Source organism: Larus michahellis, chromosome 7 (assembly GCF_964199755.1).
Source record: "Larus michahellis chromosome 7, bLarMic1.1, whole genome shotgun sequence".
Lineage (NCBI taxonomy): Eukaryota > Metazoa > Chordata > Aves > Charadriiformes > Laridae > Larus > Larus michahellis.
The window spans coordinates 13143563-13164777 of NC_133902.1; the positions used below are offsets into that span (position 1 = coordinate 13143563).

General features: G+C 50.3%; 1 protein-coding gene and 1 pseudogene across 4 annotated transcripts; both read left to right on the top strand.

The window, feature by feature from the left end:
* Positions 1–4659: 4659 nt before the first annotated feature.
* Positions 4660–9488, top strand: LOC141746786 (uncharacterized). Of its 4 annotated transcripts, XM_074595927.1 has the most exons (7): positions 4660–5746; positions 6172–6260; positions 6370–6487; positions 7461–7589; positions 7904–8052; positions 8338–8463; positions 9018–9488. In XM_074595927.1, exons 1-7 carry the CDS (start codon positions 5286–5288, stop codon positions 9113–9115), a joined length of 1170 nt encoding a protein of 389 aa, XP_074452028.1. In that variant the 5' UTR covers positions 4660–5285; the 3' UTR covers positions 9116–9488. The 4 variants fall into 4 exon arrangements, with proteins under 4 accessions (XP_074452028.1, XP_074452027.1, XP_074452030.1 ...); XM_074595926.1 differs by lacking the exon at positions 9018–9488 and having other exon boundaries at positions 8338–8753; XM_074595929.1 differs by lacking the exon at positions 9018–9488 and having other exon boundaries at positions 4660–5263; positions 8338–8753.
* A 6696-nt stretch (positions 9489–16184) lies between these two features.
* On the top strand, positions 16185–18367 carry LOC141746787 (uncharacterized; annotated as a pseudogene).
* The last annotated feature ends 2848 nt before the right edge of the window (positions 18368–21215 follow it).

The following is a 21215-nucleotide window of genomic DNA, read 5'->3' on the forward strand; positions in this document are numbered from 1 at the left end:
GCCCATTGTCCCCGGCTGCAGTGTAGAGCACATTTTTAATGCCCTGTCCTGTTTGGACTGGTCCAAGGGCTACTGCATGCACAATCTCTTGTATAATTTGCTCAAAGGCTTGTCGTTGCTCAGGGCCCCATGTAAAATAATTTTTCTCTTGAGTGACTTCATAGAGAGTTTTCACAATCTGACTATAACCTGGAATATGCATTCTCCAGAAACCCACAACAACTAAAACGGGTTGTGTTTCCTTTCTTTTAGTAGGGGGGGGCATAGATGTTATTTTGTTAATCACATCCATTGGGATCTGGTGTTGCCCATCTTGCCACTTAATTCCCAAAAACTGGATCTCCCGTGCAGTCCCTTGACCTTACCTCTTTTTACAGCAAAACCTGCTTTCAAAAGAATCTTCATTATTTTCTTACACTTCTTGAAAACTTTTTCTGCTGTATTACCTCACACAATGATGCCATCAATGTATTGCAGGCATTCTGGAGCTCCACCTTTCTCCAGTGCAGTCTGAATCGGCCCATGGCAAATAGCAGGGCTGTGTTTTCACTCCTGGGGTACTCGATTCCAGGTGTACTGGACACCCCTCCAAGGGAAAGCAAACTGTGGCCTGCACTCTGCTGCCAAAGGGATTAAGAAAACTGCATTAGCAATGTCAGTTGTAGCATACCACTTGGCTGCCTTTGACTCCAGTTCATACTGAAGTTATAGTATGTTTGGTACAGCAGCACTTAGTGGTGGTGTGACTTCATTCAGGCCACAATTGTCTACTGTTAATTCTCCAGTCTCTGTCAGACGTTCGCACTGGCCATATAGGGCTGTCAAAGGGCAAGCATGTCTTGCTGATCACTGCTTGGGTCTCCAGCCAATGAATCAGGTTCTAGATGGGAATCAGAGGGTCTCGGTATGTGCGATATTGTCATCAATGCACCATGGTGGTAGCAGTTGGCACCTGCTGTTCTTTAACCCTCATCAGTTCCACAACAGAAGGGTCAGCTGAAAGAAAGACTAGGTAAGGTAGTCAGCTGTGTAATGTCCTCAGCCTCTTCATCTGCTATACCAAAAGCCCACCAATACCCTTTTGGGTCTTTGAAATACCTTCTCTTGAGGTAGTCTATGCCAAGGATGCACGGAGCATCTGGGCCAATCACAATGGGGTGCTGCTCCCATTTATTCCCAGTTAGGCTCACTTAGTCCTCCAGTACAGTCAGTTCTTGAGATCTGTCTGTCACTCCAGAAATAGCGATGGATTCTGCCCCTTTATGACCCGATGGCAATAAGGGTACACTGTGCACCAGTGTCTACCAGGGCTATATAATTCTGTGGCTCTAATGTGCCAGGCCATCAAATCCACTCAGTCCAATAAACTCAGCTGTCCCTCTCCTCCTCCTGGCTGGAGGCAGGGCCCTTCTAATATTGAGCATAGTACCTACCATTAGCAGATGAGTTCCTACCTGGACTGGAGGATCGCTCACCATAGGTCGGAGCAACCATCCTCCTGGAAAAATTCTTTCTTCTGTCTGTTTTATCTCGCAACTCACTTACTCATGCCTGTAGGGGTGAGGTAGGTTTTCTATCCCACTTACTCATGTCCTCTCCATAGTCGCAGGGGCGACTAACCACAGGATATCTTGGAGTGAGTTCAATTTCTCTTGTGTCAGTCTCGTAGGAAGGCATCTTCTACTAATGGCTGCGACGTGGGTCCATTCAGGGGAAGAATGGGATTCTTCCTCCAGAGATTCTGTTTTACCACAAACCAGGACAGGGGGCTGGACCAGATGACCTTTAAAGGTCCCTTCCAACACAAGGTATTCTGTGATTCTAGATACACACTAGCTAACTCCCCTTTGTTATTGCCAGCAATAAACACGTCTCTCAGCTGGGAGCATGAGTTAAACTCACCCTGTGTTAAAACTCTTAATTCCTTGTAAGCAATCTGAACCCTATTCGCGTATTGATTTTTACAATTTACATAACCTATTGACTTTGGCCATGGTATCGTCTGTTACCATTCACTTTTGAGCATTTGGACATGCAAACCCTCTGTGCGAGTGCCCTTAATGCATATTTATTAGCTGAGTTTGCACAATTTTCTTGCAACTTTGACACTGTCAGATGGTTTGGTCTGTTCTTCACTAGCAGCAAACCCACTTGTACAGGTAAGGCCACTATTGGTCAAGTCCTGTTGTGCATGTCTTGTAAGACATCTTTGCATTGCAGCTTTTTCTTCTGTAATACGCTGCACCTCTTCTTTGTGTGCAGGGGTGCCAGGACAGACCATGTAAGGATGTCCTGTGTCTGTCTGGGATGGAGTTCACTTTCCCCACAGCAGCACGCAGAGTGCTGGGCTTTGTATTTGTAGCTTGGAAGCTGTTGATAACATGCCAGTGTTTTGGCTACTGCTGAGCATCAAGGCTGTCTCTCCAAACTGCCCCTGACCCCACCCAAACAGGCCAGTAGGTTGGGGGTGGGCAGAAGCTTGGGAGGGGACATAGCCAGGACAGCTGATCCAAACTGACCTAAGGGACATTCCACACCACATGGCGTCTGCTCAGCAATAAAAGCTACGAGAAAGAAGGAAAGGAGAGGGCATTCATCATTAGGGCGTTTGTGTTCTGTAGAAGCGCTATGCGTGCTGAGGCCTTACGTCCCAGGCAGTAGCTGGACATCACTTGCTGATGGGGAGTAGAGAAAAAAACCTTTTTGTTTTCCTTTGCTTCTGTGTGCAGCATGTGCTTTTTCTTTATAAAGCTGTCTTTATCTTATCTCATGAGTTCTTTTTCATCTTATTTTCTTCCCCCCTGTCCTGCTGAGTGATAGAGTGGCTGGATGGGCACCTGGCAGCCAGCCAAGGTCAAACCATCACACTACCTAACTTATATGAAGGTTATTCAATGTTTTTATTTTGTGTATTGCTTTTCCTAAGTTTCTGTTGGATTGAAAAATGCAAAGACTGACAGAACTATCTGTCTTATTATTGTATTTCTCTACATTCTGTCTTATTCTTGTATGTCTCACTATTTAAGCCAATAAATATTGCAACAAAGGGAAATAATACATGCTAACAGATCAGCTTTGCCTTTCTCTTATCTTGTCTATGATGAAGATATGACTTTCTCAAATGCTTTTTAAGAGTTTGTAAAATACTGGTAATCCCAAGCTGTCAAAATTCTCAAGCATTTGTTCTTTTTGGTCTTTGGCTTTCTTGGCTTCCTTTCTCCTTTTATTAAAAATGCCTTTCTAGTCACATTCACTTTGACGTTGCTATTCTTGTGGGCAACGGGCATGGTAGATCGAGGTATCGATAATAAGCACTTGTTAAGGGACCTAAATTAAACAAAAAAATGCACTGCACCTTAGCTCTGCAGCTTCTGTACAAACCATTGATTTGGTTTTGTAGAGTTGTGCGTGTTTCTACAATGTATGTATGGGACAAGGGCTTCTGATTAGGAAAACAAAACGCATCTTCCAGGACCAGCAATGTTTCATAATAGCATGGAAATGTGCGCTCATTGATGGTGGGCATCTGCTGTGCTGGTTTGTTTGCAACCTGAATGTAGCACCTTGCTTATGCACAGGCACAACCCCCAAAAAACATATCCAAGTTGTAGATCCAAGCGACAAACTTCTGGAGTCCTGGTTGTCCAGAGTCTCAATCCCAAGTTCTGGTGAAGCCCAATAGAAAAGGAAATCAGTTACCCAGTCAACTGAGCGTCAGGTTGGACCTTTGCTGAAAATGGGGCAGTTCATTTCCACTGAGAGGATGCTAAAGGCAGAGTTTATAATGGATGCATGTCCCAAGGGTCCTTAAGCACGTGTTTGGCGGGGCAAGGGTGCTCTGTGCTGGGTGTGGACGGCAAGGGGTGAGCAGTGGGAGCTGCAGTGGGACCTGGTTGGGAGCGGGTGAGGGGCTGCCAGGGCCAGTGGGAGACGGTTGCAGCCAGCTCCAAAACAGGTGTGAGCAGCCATCACCGTCCAAAGCTCGGCCAAGCAGGGGAACCCGCCGCTCCTCACTGCAGACAAGGTTGGGTAAGAGAGGCAGGAAGAAGCAGGGAAGGGTAAAAGGGAGCCCATAAGCACTTCCATCCTGGTGTCCCCATGTGGGGACACGGCAGGGGTGAGCCTCAGCCTGGGGAAAGCCCTCCTGGTTAGGAGACAGTGAAGTGTCGCCCTTTGTCCTGGAGAGCCTGGGCTCCAGGGAGCAATCCCTCCCTGAGCATTGTGGCAGCACACCGAGAAGACTCCATCTGCCGAGAGCTGCTACTTGGTCAACCAGGGGAGAAACCAAGTCCATTTCTAGCCTGAGAAAGCATTTGTCGGACGATAGGGTTTTGCCCTTTGCTGTGGTCAGAGTGAAGAGACCAGGCAGAGACACAGGGGATTATGCGGGTCCAATGCCAAGGATAATCCATAGGAATCAGTCCCAGGGGTATTCCCTGTGCTGGAAGTGCCTGGGATCTTCTCTAGCCAAGGGATGTTGTCAAATATTTTGAGGAGGGGAAGAAAACAAACGGAGAACATGGGGGGCCTTTTCCAAAGCTTTCACTTTGCCCCTCTCTGAAGTCCTCACTCATCAGCCTTTGGTCTTTTTCCCAGGCAGTGCGTCCTGCTGCCAGGACTCGGGACCTTCGCTATGATCCGAGAGCAATTCCAGGGTGAAGAAGAGGTGTTTACAGCTCAAAGACCAGTCTTCCAGCTGAACATTGATGTGGCATGTCTGCAGGATCTCACGTTCCCCACAGTGGTTATCCCTGCTGAGAAGGCAGCGGCCACCCGCCACTTCCCCGCTCTGTGTCTAGGGGCAGCTGTGTGCTCTGTGCTCTTTGGAAAGGGCTGGGAGAAGGAGAGAGTTGCCTCCAAAGGTCGGGGGATGGCTTGAGCGCCCCCAAAACAAACCACTCCCCAAGAGCTGTGTTTATAAATGACCTTTTCTGTGGCATTTTGTTACGAATCTTACATGGAAATTTAGCTTGCTGTGGCAGTGATGATGTTCCTCCTCCTTGCAGAGGATGTCGAGATCAAGCCGCTGAACTACAGGTGGCTACCATGAGCCACCTCCTTCCTGCGGCACATGGTGGAGGACTGTGTGCGAGACACCATACTCCTGTACTCTTTCCAACTGAGGAACGGGCAGCACCTTTCCTTCGCCTTCAAGGACATTGGCGTTCTGTCCTGCCAAGATGGTATGCTATGCATGCGGTTTTATTTTGACTGCGTCACAGGACTGGAGAGCAAGGCCAGCCACATGGCACTGCTTCACACTGTAAGTTGCTCCGGTTTTGAGGATGCTTAAGTGTCTTTGGGAAGCCTATGGAAGGGTGAGTAACCTGATCACCGTTGGCCAGCCTGGATGTGGCAGGGCAGTGACACGCCTTTCCCCATGCTCACCCCCACTGACTTCTGCCTCGGGAAAGAAAGTTTCTTCTGAGGTTCTGGGTCCTTGCCCTACGAAAAGCCTGGCAGTGTTATATTGCGCAGTCTCGGGGTTTGCTCTGCAGCTTCTCCAGAGCAGAGCAAGGGCTAATGTTCACGGAGGAGAGTTTGGGAGAGGGCTGTTGAGAAGTGGCTTTCTTTTGGAGCAGGACACAGTGCCCACTTCCTTTGGGATCCAAGAGAAAACTGCCTTGGGAAGCTTCTTACAGCTCTGTGCCACTTTGCGGAGGCTGTGGGTGCCATGTGCAGTGGTCTCCAGTGGAGCGACCACCGCTCGGGGGATGCAGGCTGCTCCTGACCATGCGTTCCCAAGGTGAGTGCGGCATCTGCAGCCCTCCACCGACTGAGCCTCTGGCTTCTCAGCTCCTGCTCAGGAGCGTGTGTTGTTGGGGCTCGGCACTCAGCATTGAGTCAGGGATCAGTCCTGAAGTGACTAGTTTCTGGTGAACTAATGATGAGTTTGGGCTATGCTTGTATTCTCTTGGAGTGGCCGGGCATTGTGATCATGTTTCTCACGCCCAATTTGCTGTCATCCCCATCAGAGAGAAGCAGCTGTACACGGAAAGGACTTTAAGCTACATCTTCTGGTGTTGGGGGGAGACTGCAAATAAAACCTCTGCATGGCCACAAAGGGTAGGGGTGCCATGCCTCGCATGACAGCCAGGAGGATTGGTGCTGGGCAGCTGCAGAGGGTAGGGGTCACCCTTCTTCAAACCTGTGTCATCACTTGCTTTCCAGTTTTCAGTTCATTGTGGTCAGCGCCGCGGTGGTCGAGGCTCCCGCCAACCATCACAAGAAGGCTGCAGAACAGCAGAGCATCAGAAAAGGTATGGGAATGGGTCCCAGCTCTCCATCCCTTCCCCACGCTGGGTGACCACAGCCTGGTTCAAATGCACTTGCCATGGGGCTGCTCTAAAGAGCTTCCTCCTTTCCCAGGTACAGCGGGGCATCCTGAGAAGCTGCTGCAGTGGCGGGCAAAGTTTTCCCTCCCTGTGCTGCCAAGCCAGAGTCCAGGCAGAAGGCAGCAAGACCTGGGGGAGAAGACTTCTGCCAGGTGAGACCTTGTGGGATGGGATGAAAGGGATCCTTGAGCCCATGTAGGAGAGACATCCCCTTTGGACACTCCAGCTGGAGGGACTCAGGAAGGTCCCTGACACATGCCCCACAGTTTTCATGAGCTCTTTTGCCTCATCACAGGCCCCTTGGTGGGGAAGATGGCAGATGTTGAGTGTGCCCCACATCACTTTGCTTGCCCTTCCAGCAGACCTGAGGTGCAGTCCTCTCCACTGCCTCTCCACCCCATTCATCTGATGTGGCTCAGGAAAGGCTCCCCCATCCCACAGGAAATGGCCCCACATCCCGCGCCTCTTCTTCCAGCCTGGGGAGCTTGGATCCCACATGAAAATGGGAGACCAACCTGCCCCATGCTCATGCCGACTCCTCCTGGTGTCTCTCTGCAGTGTGCTCCCCCTGTGTCTAGGCAGCTCCCCCAGGATGATGGAGGCTGTCAGGCAGGAGCCTGTACCTGCAGCCAGGCCCACTGCTGCCATCCTGTCCTCTGAAGGCTTCGGGAGAATGCTGCAGGTACATGCTCTGCCTTGCTCCAACTACGGCGCTGCTTGAGACTGTGCAAATGCCTCTGTATGCAGAGAGCCATCCTGAAAGAGTCCCTTGGCTTCTTTTCATTGTCACCTGTCTGTCACCTCCTTCAGATCTTCTTGACGAAAAGGAAGGTGCTGCACACCCTTCCCACCTGTTATTGCCCCCTGGGTCATCATGAAACACTTGATTCTGGCCAGGGGCTACGGAAAATGTGCTAGTCCTTTCTAGGTCGTTGACAGTGGAGGTCTTTGGTCACTCAGCTATGTCTGCCATGAGCTGAGGAGCCTGGCAGGACTCTGATCTGGGCAGGGGCAAAGTGCTGGTGACTGGGCAGCTGAGGGACACCAACGTGGCTCAGAGCCGGATGAAGCCCCTCCAGGAGTGGAGACTAATCCTGCCTGCTGCTGTGTTTCCATCCTCTCCAGGAGATCTGGCAGCTCTCTGCAGAGTAGGAGAAATCAAAAATCCAGTGGGAAGAGTAGCTGCAGCAAGCGAAGGCAGAATTGGCAGTGTGGGAAGCCTGGTCTGCAGGGGAGGACCAAAAGCCACTCCAGGTATGGGCAGCGATTGACACCGCTGAGAGCAGCAGCGACCCTCTCTGTCAGGGCACCCGGGGTGGCAGGTCTCACGGGGTGGGAGCAGGACTGACACCCAGCTGCAGGGCAGGGCTCTGCCTGCTCGTCCCCGTGCGGGAGAGATCAGCAGCAGGATGTGAGGGGCAGAAGCAGCTGTCAACCCGTGATGATGGGCACGTGGTACAGAGTCTCCTGGCACCCAGGTCCTGCTGCAGGCTCCTTTCAAGAGGTCCTCTGGGAAACGGCACCTCTGTTTGCCCTCTGGTTTTCTGAGAGGGTCTCCTCCTTGGCAGGCCCTCGGCACTGGAGGCACTTCGATTCCCCACCCTCCAGCCCAGCCCAGGAGAAAGGAGGCCAGGCAGGGGTGGAGGAAGGCTGGAAACCCTCTCCCAGCAGAGGAGACGGCGGCAGCAGCAGCCCAGATGGACAGACTCCAGCCTGAGTAAGTGTGTGCCTGCTCTGCCACAGCCTGGGGCAGTGGAGCAGCCATGACTACGCCGAGATGTCCATGTTCCCTGTCCCTGCTTCCTGGGGTTGCACAGGACACCCTCTGATGTCCCCTAACCCGGGCATGAGCCGGGCTACCCTGACAGCCAAGGCCCCAAACTCACCCGCAGGGTGAAAGGGTGGGCACACGGGGGACAGGGTGGGCGCAGGGGCTGGAGGCGGGGAGAGGCAGAAGGGTCTCCGGCAGAGGTTGAGGGATGACGTTTCCCTGTTGTTGCAGCCCCCTTTCCCCATGAGCCGCCCAGGTCCTCAGAAGGCTGGAACCACAGCAAGCACAGAGGACCATATACAAGCACGTCACTGAGAACAAGAGGTGGCGTCAACAGCAGCAGAGGCAGCTTCCCTGGTAACTGTCTCCAAAAAGGGATGGTGCTTTCCCCGGCTGCAGGGCCCTTGCCTCCACTGAGGGCAGCCCTGGGGGAAAGAAGGGATTTTTCTGGCAGCCCTTGTGAGACAGAAGCAGATTTTGGAGGCTGGCTTTGTGCTGGACCTCCCTGACACCCAAGGGGACTGCCTGGGCACCCACAAGTGGCTTTCCATGGGGGATGTAAAAGTACTGGCTGAAAGCAGAGGGATCCCTCTGATGGCTGGCTCTCTCCTTTCCAAACCAGAGCGCATGTCCTTCCCTTGCAGAGTCCTGCCCCAAGATACTTTGCCCCCAGGGGGGACACCTGTATGGGACACCCAAGGTCTCAGCCCCACCAGACTCAGCCCCAGGCTGACTAGCTGCACCTGGGACCTTGTCATGGGCTTGGGCATCAGGGGCCTCTCCCGCTTCACAGACACGTTGAGGCTTCATGGCAAGCAGATCACAACGCAGGTGGCCTGAGCTATGCCTGCAGGACTTCTCTCCCTTCTCCCTGTGCATATGATCACACGCTTTTCTTTCTTCCTCCCTAGCACTAGATGCTGGTATCGCAGCAGAGGGGAAGGTGCCGGGAGTGGTGGCTATAGCAGTGGCTGTTAGCCAAGGGGCTGGGAGGCTTCTCAGCTGCTGAGATACACCTACAAATACAAAATAAAGAGCTCTGGGGCTGTTCCCAGCTGGACTGACTGGCCTGTGTCTGGCGATGGATCAGTCTAAAGGGTTTATACACACCCCAGGTGTGATCCCAGAACTGCTCCTTGGAGCAGGAGGGAATCAAGTCCACACATGCACCACAGCAGGAACATGTGCAGCCCCACTCCTGCACATGCCAACACACAGGCAGCACGACCCAGGAGCCTCTCATGCTCTCCCTGGGAAACCAGCAGAGCTGGTGCTTCCTTGAAGCGCCTGCACGCAGCGTGGAGAACCACCTGCAGGGCAAGAAGTCTGTGCGTGATTAGCAGGCTGGGACCACGGGGGGAGCATGGAGGTGTGGTGGGTAGATGGCACGGCGGGAAGGCTGAGGTGCAGGGACGTGGGCTCCTCGGGAAGCGCTGTCTGGGAAGGCGAGGTGGTGGACTTGCCTTCTGCTCAGGGTGGGACAGGAGACAGTTTATGGTTCAGAGTCAGCAGGCAGACCACGGTGGGTGCTGTGTTAGCAGGTATCTGCTAGAGAGCTCCTGTTCAGGAGGGAGATGGAGAGGAGGCCTTCTTCAGACAAGTGAAGGAAGCCTCATGTTCACAGGCCCTGGTCCTCACTGCAGAACTGAACCACCCAGGTACCTGCTGGAAGGACAATCCAGCAGGGCTCAAGCAATCGAGGAGATTTCTACAGTGCATTTCCTGGCACAGGTGATGGAGGAATCAAGGAGAGGTGCTCTGCTGGAGACCTTGTACTGGTGAAGGAGGAAGAACTGGGTGAGGATTTGAAAGTCAGTGACCCTGAGACGGTGGAGTTGAGGATGTGGAAGGGAGGGAGCAGGGCAAAGAGCAGGACCACAGCCCTCGCTTTCAGGACAGCAGACTGCAGCTTTTCAGAGATTTGTTTGGAAGAATCCTGCGGGATGCGGCCTTGGAGAGAAGAGGGGTCCTGGAGAGCTACTTGACATTCACGGACCACCTGCGTGGTGGAGCAATGGAGCTGGTGAGGGGTCTGGAGCACAAGTCTTGTGAGGAGCGGCTGAGGGAGCTGGGGTTGTTCAGCCTGGAGAAAAGGAGGCTGAGGGGAGACCTTCTCACTCTCTACAGCTCCCTGAAAGGAGGGTGTAGACGGGGGGCTGTTGGTCTCTTCTCCCAAGTGACGGGCGATAGGACAAGCGTAAGGTTCCTGCTCTCTCCTCCCTGGTGCGACCTGAGCGCATGACTGCCCTTCCTGCCCCTGCCCTCGTGCCATGGGACCTTGGGGGGTGGAAAGGAACGGCAGAGTCATGTAGTTATGTAATCTCTTGATTATCTTCAGGTTTTGCAGGTTGTAGGTTTGGCAGGACCTGCTGTGTCATTAACGTGATGATAACACAAAACCTACAGGCACCTGTGAGGGGCATTTTGGATGTTACTTGATTTGCGAGAGAACTTGAACAGCTGAGGTATGGTAGCGATATTGTCACCAGAAGAAAGTGAAGGGAAAGAAGATGAGGGTGGTGAAGATACTCAAAAGTGTTATAAACCTTGACAGCGGAAATGTGTCATTTACAGTTTATATGAAGAGTTTCCCTTCAATGTACTGTTCTTTTCAAAGATTTACAGAGGACATTTCGCTATTCCTGTATGAGAACTCAGTGATTTTAAGTTGAAGCTCTCCACTGAGATTTAAAACAAAAACAACCAACCAATGTGTCCTGGAAAGAAGAGTAACTACACAAGCTCGATCATCTTCCTCTTGTAGTTTTCAGTTCTTAAACAGCAGGTCTGTGTTTTTTCCCTTGGGCTGGGCAGTGATTAAAAAAAAAACCCTTGAACTTTCCTCTGAAATTTGAAGTAGGGGAGAGACATCCCCTTTTCTGCCCCTTCTGCTATCCTGCTTTCTCTTACACTTCCTTGGGTCATTATGCCAAATTCCTTGCCTTCACTAGAGCCAAGACACCCTGAGGTACTGTTTTGGGGCCGGTCATCTACTGTCAGGCAGAGATGTCCACGTGAGGTGTGCTTGGCCACAGAGGCCTTGCCGCAAAAGGACTAACAGGTGGGTGTGTGGTTAGTGATGGATCTCCCTTATCCACAGTGCTGTCGGTCACGTCAGTGAATGATGCTTTGGAGGGGTTTCAGATCGATGGTAATTACAGAATAATAATCATATAATTATTACTGCCTAGTCTGAGGGAATGAGGGAAACAAAGGTCTGGGGAGGAGAGGATACTTTTCAGTAGCCATGTTTTATAACCGGGCTTTTGTGGGTAAATGACAAGACCATCTTGGAGATGGTGGCTGAGATTGTGTAATGGAAACTGTTTTGTTCTGGAATTGAAGCCCAAATGGCCTTCTAACAGCTGTAGACAACTTAATCTGGAAGCATAGGGTTTCTTTTCTTGAAACAGCAGATAATTCCATTAGAGGGGGGGCCTGTTTGGAAGTTTTAGTAGTTTGGGGACAGAGGCCCATGGGGAGATGGGGCCCTTGGGGGTGGGAGCTGTTTCTGCCCCATCCCCTCGGCCTGGTGCTCACAGCTGGAATGGGCTTTACAAAATCCTGCAGGAAGGAGCCAGATGTGGGACCTGTGGCTGCGCTGGGGAACAGGGAACACCCCTGGACCAGTCTCGGACCTGCGTCAATCCTACCTTGCAATCAGCTCTTCCCAGCAGGACATTGCCCAGGAGTTACTTTGGTTGGTGCTGGTCTCCTTCAGGAAGCATGGTACGCACCAAGAACACCCAGAGCTTTGCCTTTGCCAGAAGAAGACGTCAGGCACAGCTGGGGCTGATGGCCACAGTTCCCACCAGCTGTCCTGGTCAGGAAGATGCAGGTAAGATGCCACAGAGCGGGCACTGACTTGTTGTCACAGGAACAGGGTTTAACTGCAGAAGGGAGGCGGGACGAGAGGGCCCATGAGGTCAAAAAGCACCGGAACTGCTGGGACAGTCACAACGACAGCTGAGGGAGAAGGAGAATCAGGTGACCTTGCTGGGACAATGCTTCCAAGGTAGCATCTGCCTCAGAAAGACAAAGACAGACAGAGGCACTGGGAGGTTGTGGAGTGGGTGAGAAAGGTATCTGGGAGCGAGAAGAGCACGTGGAGATGGGAATGGGAGACAGAGATGGATGCAGAAAAGCCGGGGTGTTGGCAGTGAGGACGCTCCTGCTGTGCAGGTGCCTGTGATGCCATGGGTGGGTGAGTAGGCATTAGGGCAGGAGCAGGCTCCTGGCTTGTGCAGCTGTTTGCAGTATCATAGGTGGATGAGCAGGTGATGGGGGAGAAGGAGGCACTTGGCTTGTTTATGTGCCTGAGTAGGTGACAAAGCTGGAGCAGGAATGTTCCATGTGCAGCTGCTTACGGTGTTGCAAGCGCCTGAGTAGTTGACACTGCGTGCGCAAACTCCTGGCCTGTGCAGGTGCCTGTGATGCCATTGGTGGATGAGAAGGTGACGGGGCAGGAGCAGGACCTGGCTTGTACAGCTGCTCCTGATGTCCCTGGTGGCTAAGTAGCTGTTTGGGTATGAATGAACGCCTGGCTTTTGCAGATGCTTGTGATGTCAGTGGTGGCCCTGCAGCTACAAGGGCAGGAGCATGCAGCTGCTTCTCCAGCTGCTCATGATGGCCTCAGTGGATGAGTAGGTGATAGGGTGGAAGCAGGCCCCTGGCTCGTTGTTTCAGGAGTGTACACAGCTGCCACCTAGATCATGGTAGGAATTTTGCAGGTCCCACCTCAACAGGGCTCGGCCTCAGGTTCCTGCTCGTAGAAGACAAGTCACCAATCCACTGAGTAAATCGGTGGTTTATTTATCCAACGTGCAGAACAGCTCAAGCTGGGTGCCTCCAAGGAGGGACCCCTACTGGAGATCTCACCCCCTAACTGTACCCTTACAGTCAGGTTTCTCGGGACGTACCACACATCACATGATCCCCAAGTCCAGCCACTTAATCCTTGTCGGTGGTCTCTTGCTTTTTTACCGGTTTTCTTGGTCACTGGGCTGGCCTTTTTTTCTGAAGTTACCTCATTCTCTTGGAGTTGTTTCCTTGGTCCTTTTCTTCTTCATTCTGCTTGCATCTGCCAGTTTCAGCTAGTTCTGCAGTTTGTCCCCCAGTCAGCTCTCACCACCCTCCCTCCCCAGACTGCCTTTACCCTCTCTGTGCCTCACTACTCTTTGCGTGGTGCCTGCAGGCAGTGCCCTCGGCCCTGCTGCACATCACAGAGGAGCTGCTCCTGAGCACAGCTGTCTCCCTGCAGCACTGCCCGCTTGCCATGAGCTCCTTCCATCCCAGGAGCCCGTCCCAGCTCAGCAGCAGAGGACCAGCCCAAGGCAACACTTTCTCTGCCCCCACTGGGCTCCCTCCAGGTGTCCCTGGGGCTCCAGGGGAGGCTGCTGGGAAACAGGCTGAAGGAATGGCTGATGTTCCCTTCCTCAGCCAGGGACAGAGGCTTCGTTCCAGCAGCGTCCTTTCTCATACTGGGAAAACAACTGGGCATGAGAATAGCCCTTCCTTGTGCCATCATTAGGCAGGGCACCCAGACAGTGCCCGGGAGGGATCTCCATTAGCCCTGCGGAGGGAAGGGATGCAGCTGAGTCAACTGAGTCACCTCCTCCTGTGTTTTCAGTTCTTGGGACGGAAAGGGACTCGACTCCCTCCCATGCACAAATCCCTTTTGACACAGGTGGTGCAGGAGCCAACCAGGAGAGGAGAACTGAATGGATGGTCACTGGGCAGCCAATGATTGGCAGGTGAACAGGGTCCCAGTTTGGGAAACCGATAGTTGGAAGCAACTGCTGGAAATAGGAGGACAGAGCGTTGTGCATTGGTTGGGTAGAAGGCCATGATCGTTTGAACTCAATCAATGCTCAGTTCAACCAACAGGTAGATAGCCTCATGCAGCTGCAGCAAATTGATATTGTAGACGATGGTCAGGAATGGGAATGCTTACTCGAATGGTTACATGTTAAGCATGGCCACACTGGCCCTGCTGACCTATACCAGGAAGGTCTAGCCCAAGGATGGCCTGTATCAGTTAAGCTGTGCGAACAAGTAGTAACTGCCTGTTCACACTGTCACCTATGACTCAGTAAAGATCATCCAAGTAAGGCGCCTCCCTTACACATTCGGGACAAGAAAGCATTGTGGCATTCCTGACAAATTGATTATATTGGGCCCTTGAAACCATCAGGTGAAAGAAGATATGTCCTGGTAGGAGTGGAGATTATCTCCGGCCTCACTATGGCCACTAGTTCCAAATCAGCTACAGGGGACAACACAGTAAAAGGCCTAAAGGGATGGTTCAGCACACTTCCCCTTCCCGAGGAAATCCAAAGTGATAACAGTTCATGCTTTATTGCTACGGTGGTACAAGATTGGGCCAAGGAAGAAGGGATTTGGTGGGTATTTCATACTCCCTATTATCCTCAGGCTAATGGCATTGTTGAACGCACCAATGGATTGGTTAAGTGTTTTGCAAAAACTCATGAACCTGGTTGGCATTTGCAATTGGATGATGCCATCTATCAACTAAATAACAGATGGAGTGGAGATGGCTGTCCTAAAATGAAAGCTTTCTGTGTATCTGCTAATATCATCTCTCAAAAAGTTTCCAATGAACCAGGAAAATGCCTAGGAAGATTTCACCCTGGACAACCTGTGCTGGTGAAAATGCCTCAGATTGGAACAGTACCAATGGTACTAGTTCCTCCCAAAAATCTACACGCATGGGAAGACAGAGATGGTTCAGGAAAGATACACCGGATTAGTACCTGGTGGATCTTGCCCTCTTTCTAACCCTGTTGGTCAAATAAGACCGAGCAGATTTTCTTTTCTTTTGTGTCTTACACAATGAACTGTACGTGGACAGATGGATCAGCCTATGCTAACCCTGAGTGCCTCCAAGGAGTCTTGACATCGATCCTGGTAGTAATATTATTTTTATTGTGTATGGCTATTTGGAGACCCAAGTTCTAAAATGATGAACTGGCAGATGGAATTTATGCTATGCAGTTTTACCTTTTTATTCCCTGTTATTTGTAGTCACAGAGATGCAGTGTGGCCATGGTGTCAAGATTTTACTAAACACAATGTGATGGCAGGAACAAGAAATGGCTACTGTAGTTATACATAAAAACGAGGCGTTTTCAAAACATGAGTGGACCTGGAATAGTTGGTATCCAACCCTGAAAGGTACGGCAGGAGAGGAAATCCAGGTAGGATGTAGAATGATCAACGGTTCAAACCATGAGAAGGCCACAAGAATAGAAATATTTCGCCCTAAGAATCCACGCTCAGTGACAACAAAGCACTGTATCACTGATAAGTGGGATTGCTGATATAATTTCACTCTTGTGGAACCCACTTTTGTAACTTGTTGTTGGCAACAGCATGAAATAACGCTGTTATCTGAATTCAAAATAGATATAGTTGAACCTGACCCAGCCACACAGCCTAGTCTGGTTCCGCTCTCGCTATTTGAAACCCTTGACAGTAACCACACTGAAACCTTATTAAGTGGATGATGACCTTTGGGATAATGCATTGTCAAGGTACACTGCAAGCACCAGAACACCACAAAACAAAAAGGATTTAAATCTCTCTATGCTGGTTATCCAAGGAAGTGAAGTATATTCCAGAGATAAATGTAGTTGGAAAGACTCACTTCAAATGACTAAACTTGAAGACATCCCAGGAAAGGAAATACAAACTGGTTGCCGAGTGATCAATGGGTCTACTCGCTACAGACTAACTGAAATTAAAACAATCTATGTGTACTCTACCAAACCAGAAAAATATAATACTGAATGTTACAGAATTATGGAGTCAAATTCAGATTGGTGTTACAATTTTACTTTTACCAAACCTACAGTAGTGTATTTTCTTTGGGGCTATAAAGGCACAGAATTATCATTTGAATTTATGATTGACACAACTACATCTGAACCTGCTGGAAAGAACCCAGAACCTGTACCCCAACAAACTTTCAAAGGTGTACCTACTCAGCCACCCATTAGTCTAACTCCTTACACTTTCAACTTTGGCCCTTATGTTATTAAACATATTATGTTATTAAACATAGAGGTCAACAACAAATACTGTTTAACCCAACATATTCCCTCAAACGAGTGGAATTATCAATGCGGATTAACAGCTCTGCGATCAAACCCACCTGCTCACCATTCCTGAGTACATCTTATGCAGGATGGTCAGCATGGTTACATGGGCAAACCCTTACCTCCTCACAACAATTGAAGAGAGATGTGACTGGTATCTTAGGAACAGGACTGGGAGTCTTAAATAGTATAGATGCTGAGGTACTGGTACTTCCCAACAAACCAGTCACCACCACTAGTGATCTAAACAAATTGAAACGTCCTCTACAGTCCTCTCTATTAGCACTGGGAAACCACCAATGGCTTTTATCAAATATATTACCTCAGGGGGAAGAAACGGGTGAAAAAGACCATCAGCTGATAACAAATGCACTTGATATAGCCCAAAACAATGTTTCTTCGGCTCTTAGTTGTATCCAAGCCCAATTGTGGATGAAATCAATGACAGCTGCAATTATAAGGGAAGGTGTAGAAGGCACCTTGCCCACTGAAATTTGAAAAGTAATATGGGATAATGCAATTGAATTTGAGAAAAAAATTCAATCCTGGTGGTATTTGGTTAATTTCACCTACAATCCCATTGAGAGCAAAGCCACAGCTTTTGTCCTAACAATACGCAATGCTTCAGTATACACCATATACCCAATCATCGCGCTGGGGTTGAGTCACCATGGAGCCATACTCTATCCAATAGAGCACAGAGTGTGGGCACAACAAAACAAGAATAAATGGCAAACTGTTGATATTGACACATGCATTTCACGAGACCAACAAGGATTCATTTGTGAGAGTAACACCCTCAAAGCGCAAGACATTTGTCTTGACACCGACAAAAATGTTTGTCATTTTGAGATACATCCTGATGAAACCCCAGAAACTGTGCTTGTATATATTGGGAAAGGGTGCATTTGCATGAGGTCTCCCTGTAGTCTTGTATTCATAGATGACATAGCAGTAGATATAAATAATCACTTGAATTTTTGTGTTTGTAACTTTACTAGCATTATTGGATGTGACTTCAATTATTCAGCTCCTGTTATGTCTTATCAATTGCTATAGTCTAACTACATGCTGATTCGTGACTTATTACTTGCCCCCACTGGGATGAACATTACATTGGTGAAGAAGCTGCTACAACATACTGACGTGAAGTGACTGTTGAAAGAAGCCCAAGAAAACGGACAAAGAACTCTGATTATTGTCCATCATGATGTCGAAGAGATACACCAAGTGTTGGAAAGAGTCAAGCAAGACGGATGACATTTTTGGATGGTCACCAACAGCTACAGGAATCTTTAACAAGACGCTCCATCCTGTGGTAGTACTCACTGCATTGTGCTTTGCTTTAACAATTGTTTTGTATGTTAAACTTTGGATCATGATGAAAAGCTGAATTCGCTTGACAGCTCCACAAGATGTATTTGTACTTGATAACCCTCACCACAAGAGCACATGTGATATTCCCAATCAGTTTTGAGTATTGTGGAGCTTGAATAACTATAGTCACAGGGTAGAATATGTGGAATAATTACTAAAATGATCAAAAATACAGCATTGTTCACACATTAAGGAAAGGTATGCTGTCCTTTGTGTGAACTTTGCTCATTATAATGTCATTATAATACCAAAACACACCTCCATCCCAAAGGCTACCCGCCTAAAGGTATTTATGACTAAAGTCACTCAAACTCCACCTTGAAGGTAAAAAATAGTATAAAAATCGCTCAAGAAAGGGGGGATATGAGGGAAGACACCACCGTGAACAAGTCAAGGAGGACTCCCATCACACACTGCCTTTCACTTCCGGGACCAGTCGACGGGATGAACCTATCTATCTGTTGCTTAAATAAACCCCACTGTTTAGTTTCTCATTGAACGCAACCAAAGACTTGAGAGTGGCCGTGCTAGTTCATAAGCACGACTAGACTGAAGGCACAGTCCACTATTAGTGTATCCAAATCGTAACAGTTTAATACATTAAACGTGACTGCACTGATAGTGGTGAATTGGGCATCACCCAGAATTTAAACACAGCTGCATGTAGCTTCCCACCTCGGTGAGGAGCGTTAAAACGCAAGGTGGTTTATTTTCTGCCAAAACCGTTTTGCCTCTTGTAATAAACAGCCAGATCCCTTAAACAGAAATGGCACTTATTTTATTATAGGGACAAAGTCAATAAAGCAAAAGCACAGTGCTGGGTGCATGACTCAAGTCAGAGACACACCAGCTAATACTTCACCCACGTCTTACATACATTCAATATTGCATACTTATACACTATTTTAGGCAGAGTAATTGTTTATGATGATTATCATTAGTCCCTTTTCTCTTCTATTTCTGCATTTCCTTCTGACAATTGTTTCTGTGGATCGATGATCTTCAGCTCCCTTTTCCCATGCATCTGTTTCCTTCTGGTAGGATCGATTATCATCAACTCCCTTCTCCTATGCATCTGTTTCCTTCTGTTAATCATTTGTGGGGTATTTTGGAGAAGTTCTCTTTTGTTTCTCTCAGATGTTTTTCTTCATAGCTGCTGTTAGTTGTTATCTTTGAGGTTTCTCATGTTTCCTAATTACTAAAGGTTAGTTATCCTTATAAGTCAAATATTTATAGGCTTGTTATTATGGCAAAAGCTACCATAATGCTCCTAATACTGGATGCCAGATACCATAATGCCCCTAATAGCTGCTTCAGGCATCCAGATGATCATAACAGTCGGCTTTAGGTACCTCAACACCCCTATTATCGGGGTCCAGGTACCATAAGGCCCCTTATAGCTGCTCCAGACTTAATACCAGGCTCCAAGCTACCGTCATAGTGGGGTCTAGCTCCCGTAATGCCCCGAATATTAGGGCCCGCTTACCGTAACACCCGTAATAGCTGCTTACAATAGCTGCTAATAGCTTTAATATCAGGCTTCTGCCTAACCCTCTGCTGGTGCCCGGCTCCCGTAATGCTCCTAATACCGTCTCCAGCAACTGCAACATTCCTAACAGCCGCTCATGCGCTAACACCGCCTTGACTGAGGGGGGATGGGGGCCGCCCGGATGCCTGGGGCCCTCCCGGACACCCCCCAGCACCACCCTCAAGGCTTGTGTGTGCCTCAGTTTCGCCTGAGTGCATGCCGGGGAGTCACTCCCCGGACACACAGGTCCCCCCCGGCCCGGCGGGCGCTGTCGCGACAGGGCCGGAAAGCGCTGCCAGAAAGCGGCCGGAAAGCGCAAAGCGGGGGTGGGGCCGCGGGGTGGGGGCGTCGCTCAGGCAGCGGTTAACTGCTGGGGGCGTGGCCACAGCGGGGAGCGCGGGGCGGTGTTTGGGCGGGGCGGTGTTTGGGCGGGAGCGGAGGGCGGCGGGGGCTCCGCATCTGGTCCGTCCCCGGGTCCCCCAGCGTCCCCTCGTCCCCAATGGGCCCCCCTAAGGTCCCCCTCACGTCAGCCGGGTCCCCCTCAGCGCCCCAGTGTCCCCTCAGTCGTCTCCCCCAGCATCTCCTCAGCCTCTCCAGTGTCCCCTCAACACCCCCATGTCCCCTTAAACACTCTCTGGGTGCCCTCAGGCCCCCTTGCCCCCGCCAATGTCACCTCAGCCACCCAAAATATTCCCTTAGACACCCCCCAATGTCCCCTCAGCCCCCCATAGCCCCTCACCAATGTCCCCTTAGGCCCCCCCCTTGTCCTTTTTAACTCACTCTGGGGCCCCTTATCCCCCCAAGGCCCCACAATGTCGCCTCAGCTCCCCCATGCCCCTTCAGCCCTGCAAATGTCACATCAGTCCCCGCTGGGTCCCCTTAGACCCCCCCAATGTCCCCTCAGCCCTCCCATACTCCCCCAAGTATCCTCTGAACCCCATATGTCCCCTTAGACCCCACCAGTGCCCCCTCAGCCACCCCCGATGTCCCCTCAATCCCTCCATGTCCCCTTAGACCCCCTCTGGGTCCCCTCAGCCCCCTCAATATCCCCATAGCCCTCCCAATATCCCCTCAGCCCCACGGCAGGGATTAGCCCCCCCCCCATGCACCCCAAGGAGGTGTTAGGGGGCACCCATAATGACACCCCCCCCAAGTAATTAACAGCTGCTTTTAATTGGGGGGAGGGGGTGTTAGAGGATCACTGGAGTTTGGTCAAGCTTGGCGGAGGGGACCCAGGGATCTGGGGGGGGTTACCCCTGCCCTGCCTTTGGTGACAGCTCTCAGGGGACCCAGGCATCCGGGAGCAGTGACCCAGGGTAGCAGGATGGGGGAGGACCCAGGCGTCCAGGACCCCCAAGTCCCTATGGGGTGTCCCCGCTCCCCACCCCTTAGATGCCCCTTCCCCCATAGGGTGCCAGTGCCCCCCTCCCCACCCCTTAGGGTACCCTGTGGAATTTGGATCATGAGGTGAAGTCTCCGTGCTCAAAGAGCAATTAAGAATGGCTTTGCTATCACTTGTGCAACCCAGGGGAGTGAAGGCTTGTCTGGCTATCACAGGGTACATAAATAACGGGGGAGTCTTGGGGAGCCAGGACAGCCCTGCTTTTCATCAGCAGAGACAGTAAAATCAAGATAACAGAGACTTCGTGTAGCTCTTTGTTTACTTGAGAGGCTGCCATGCCCGGTGATGGACCTTTGCCTCATTACCTGTGAAACGCATATTCAAGTTGACACCCCTGTATATGCTAATGAAGATTTTAGAGATCATGCTGAACATATATGACTATAGCACTCGTCTCTCCACCCAAATCATACTACACGTCACCCAGGGGAAGGAAACCTCGTAATTATGGGGATAAAAGGATGGAGAAAACGACTGTTAAATTGGGAGAGAAGAAACTTGATACCTGACAGACCAGTCGACTTCCTCTGCCCCAGGCAGGGACGCCTTTCTGGGTAAGCGCTGCGCCTTTCACCCTCTGGGGAATGTTACCCCGGCTTGTTGTACTATCATTATTTTTGCTGGTAATATTAACCTTAAGTAATTAGCGCTATTGTAGTTAGTGAATTTATCAACGGCAATCTCG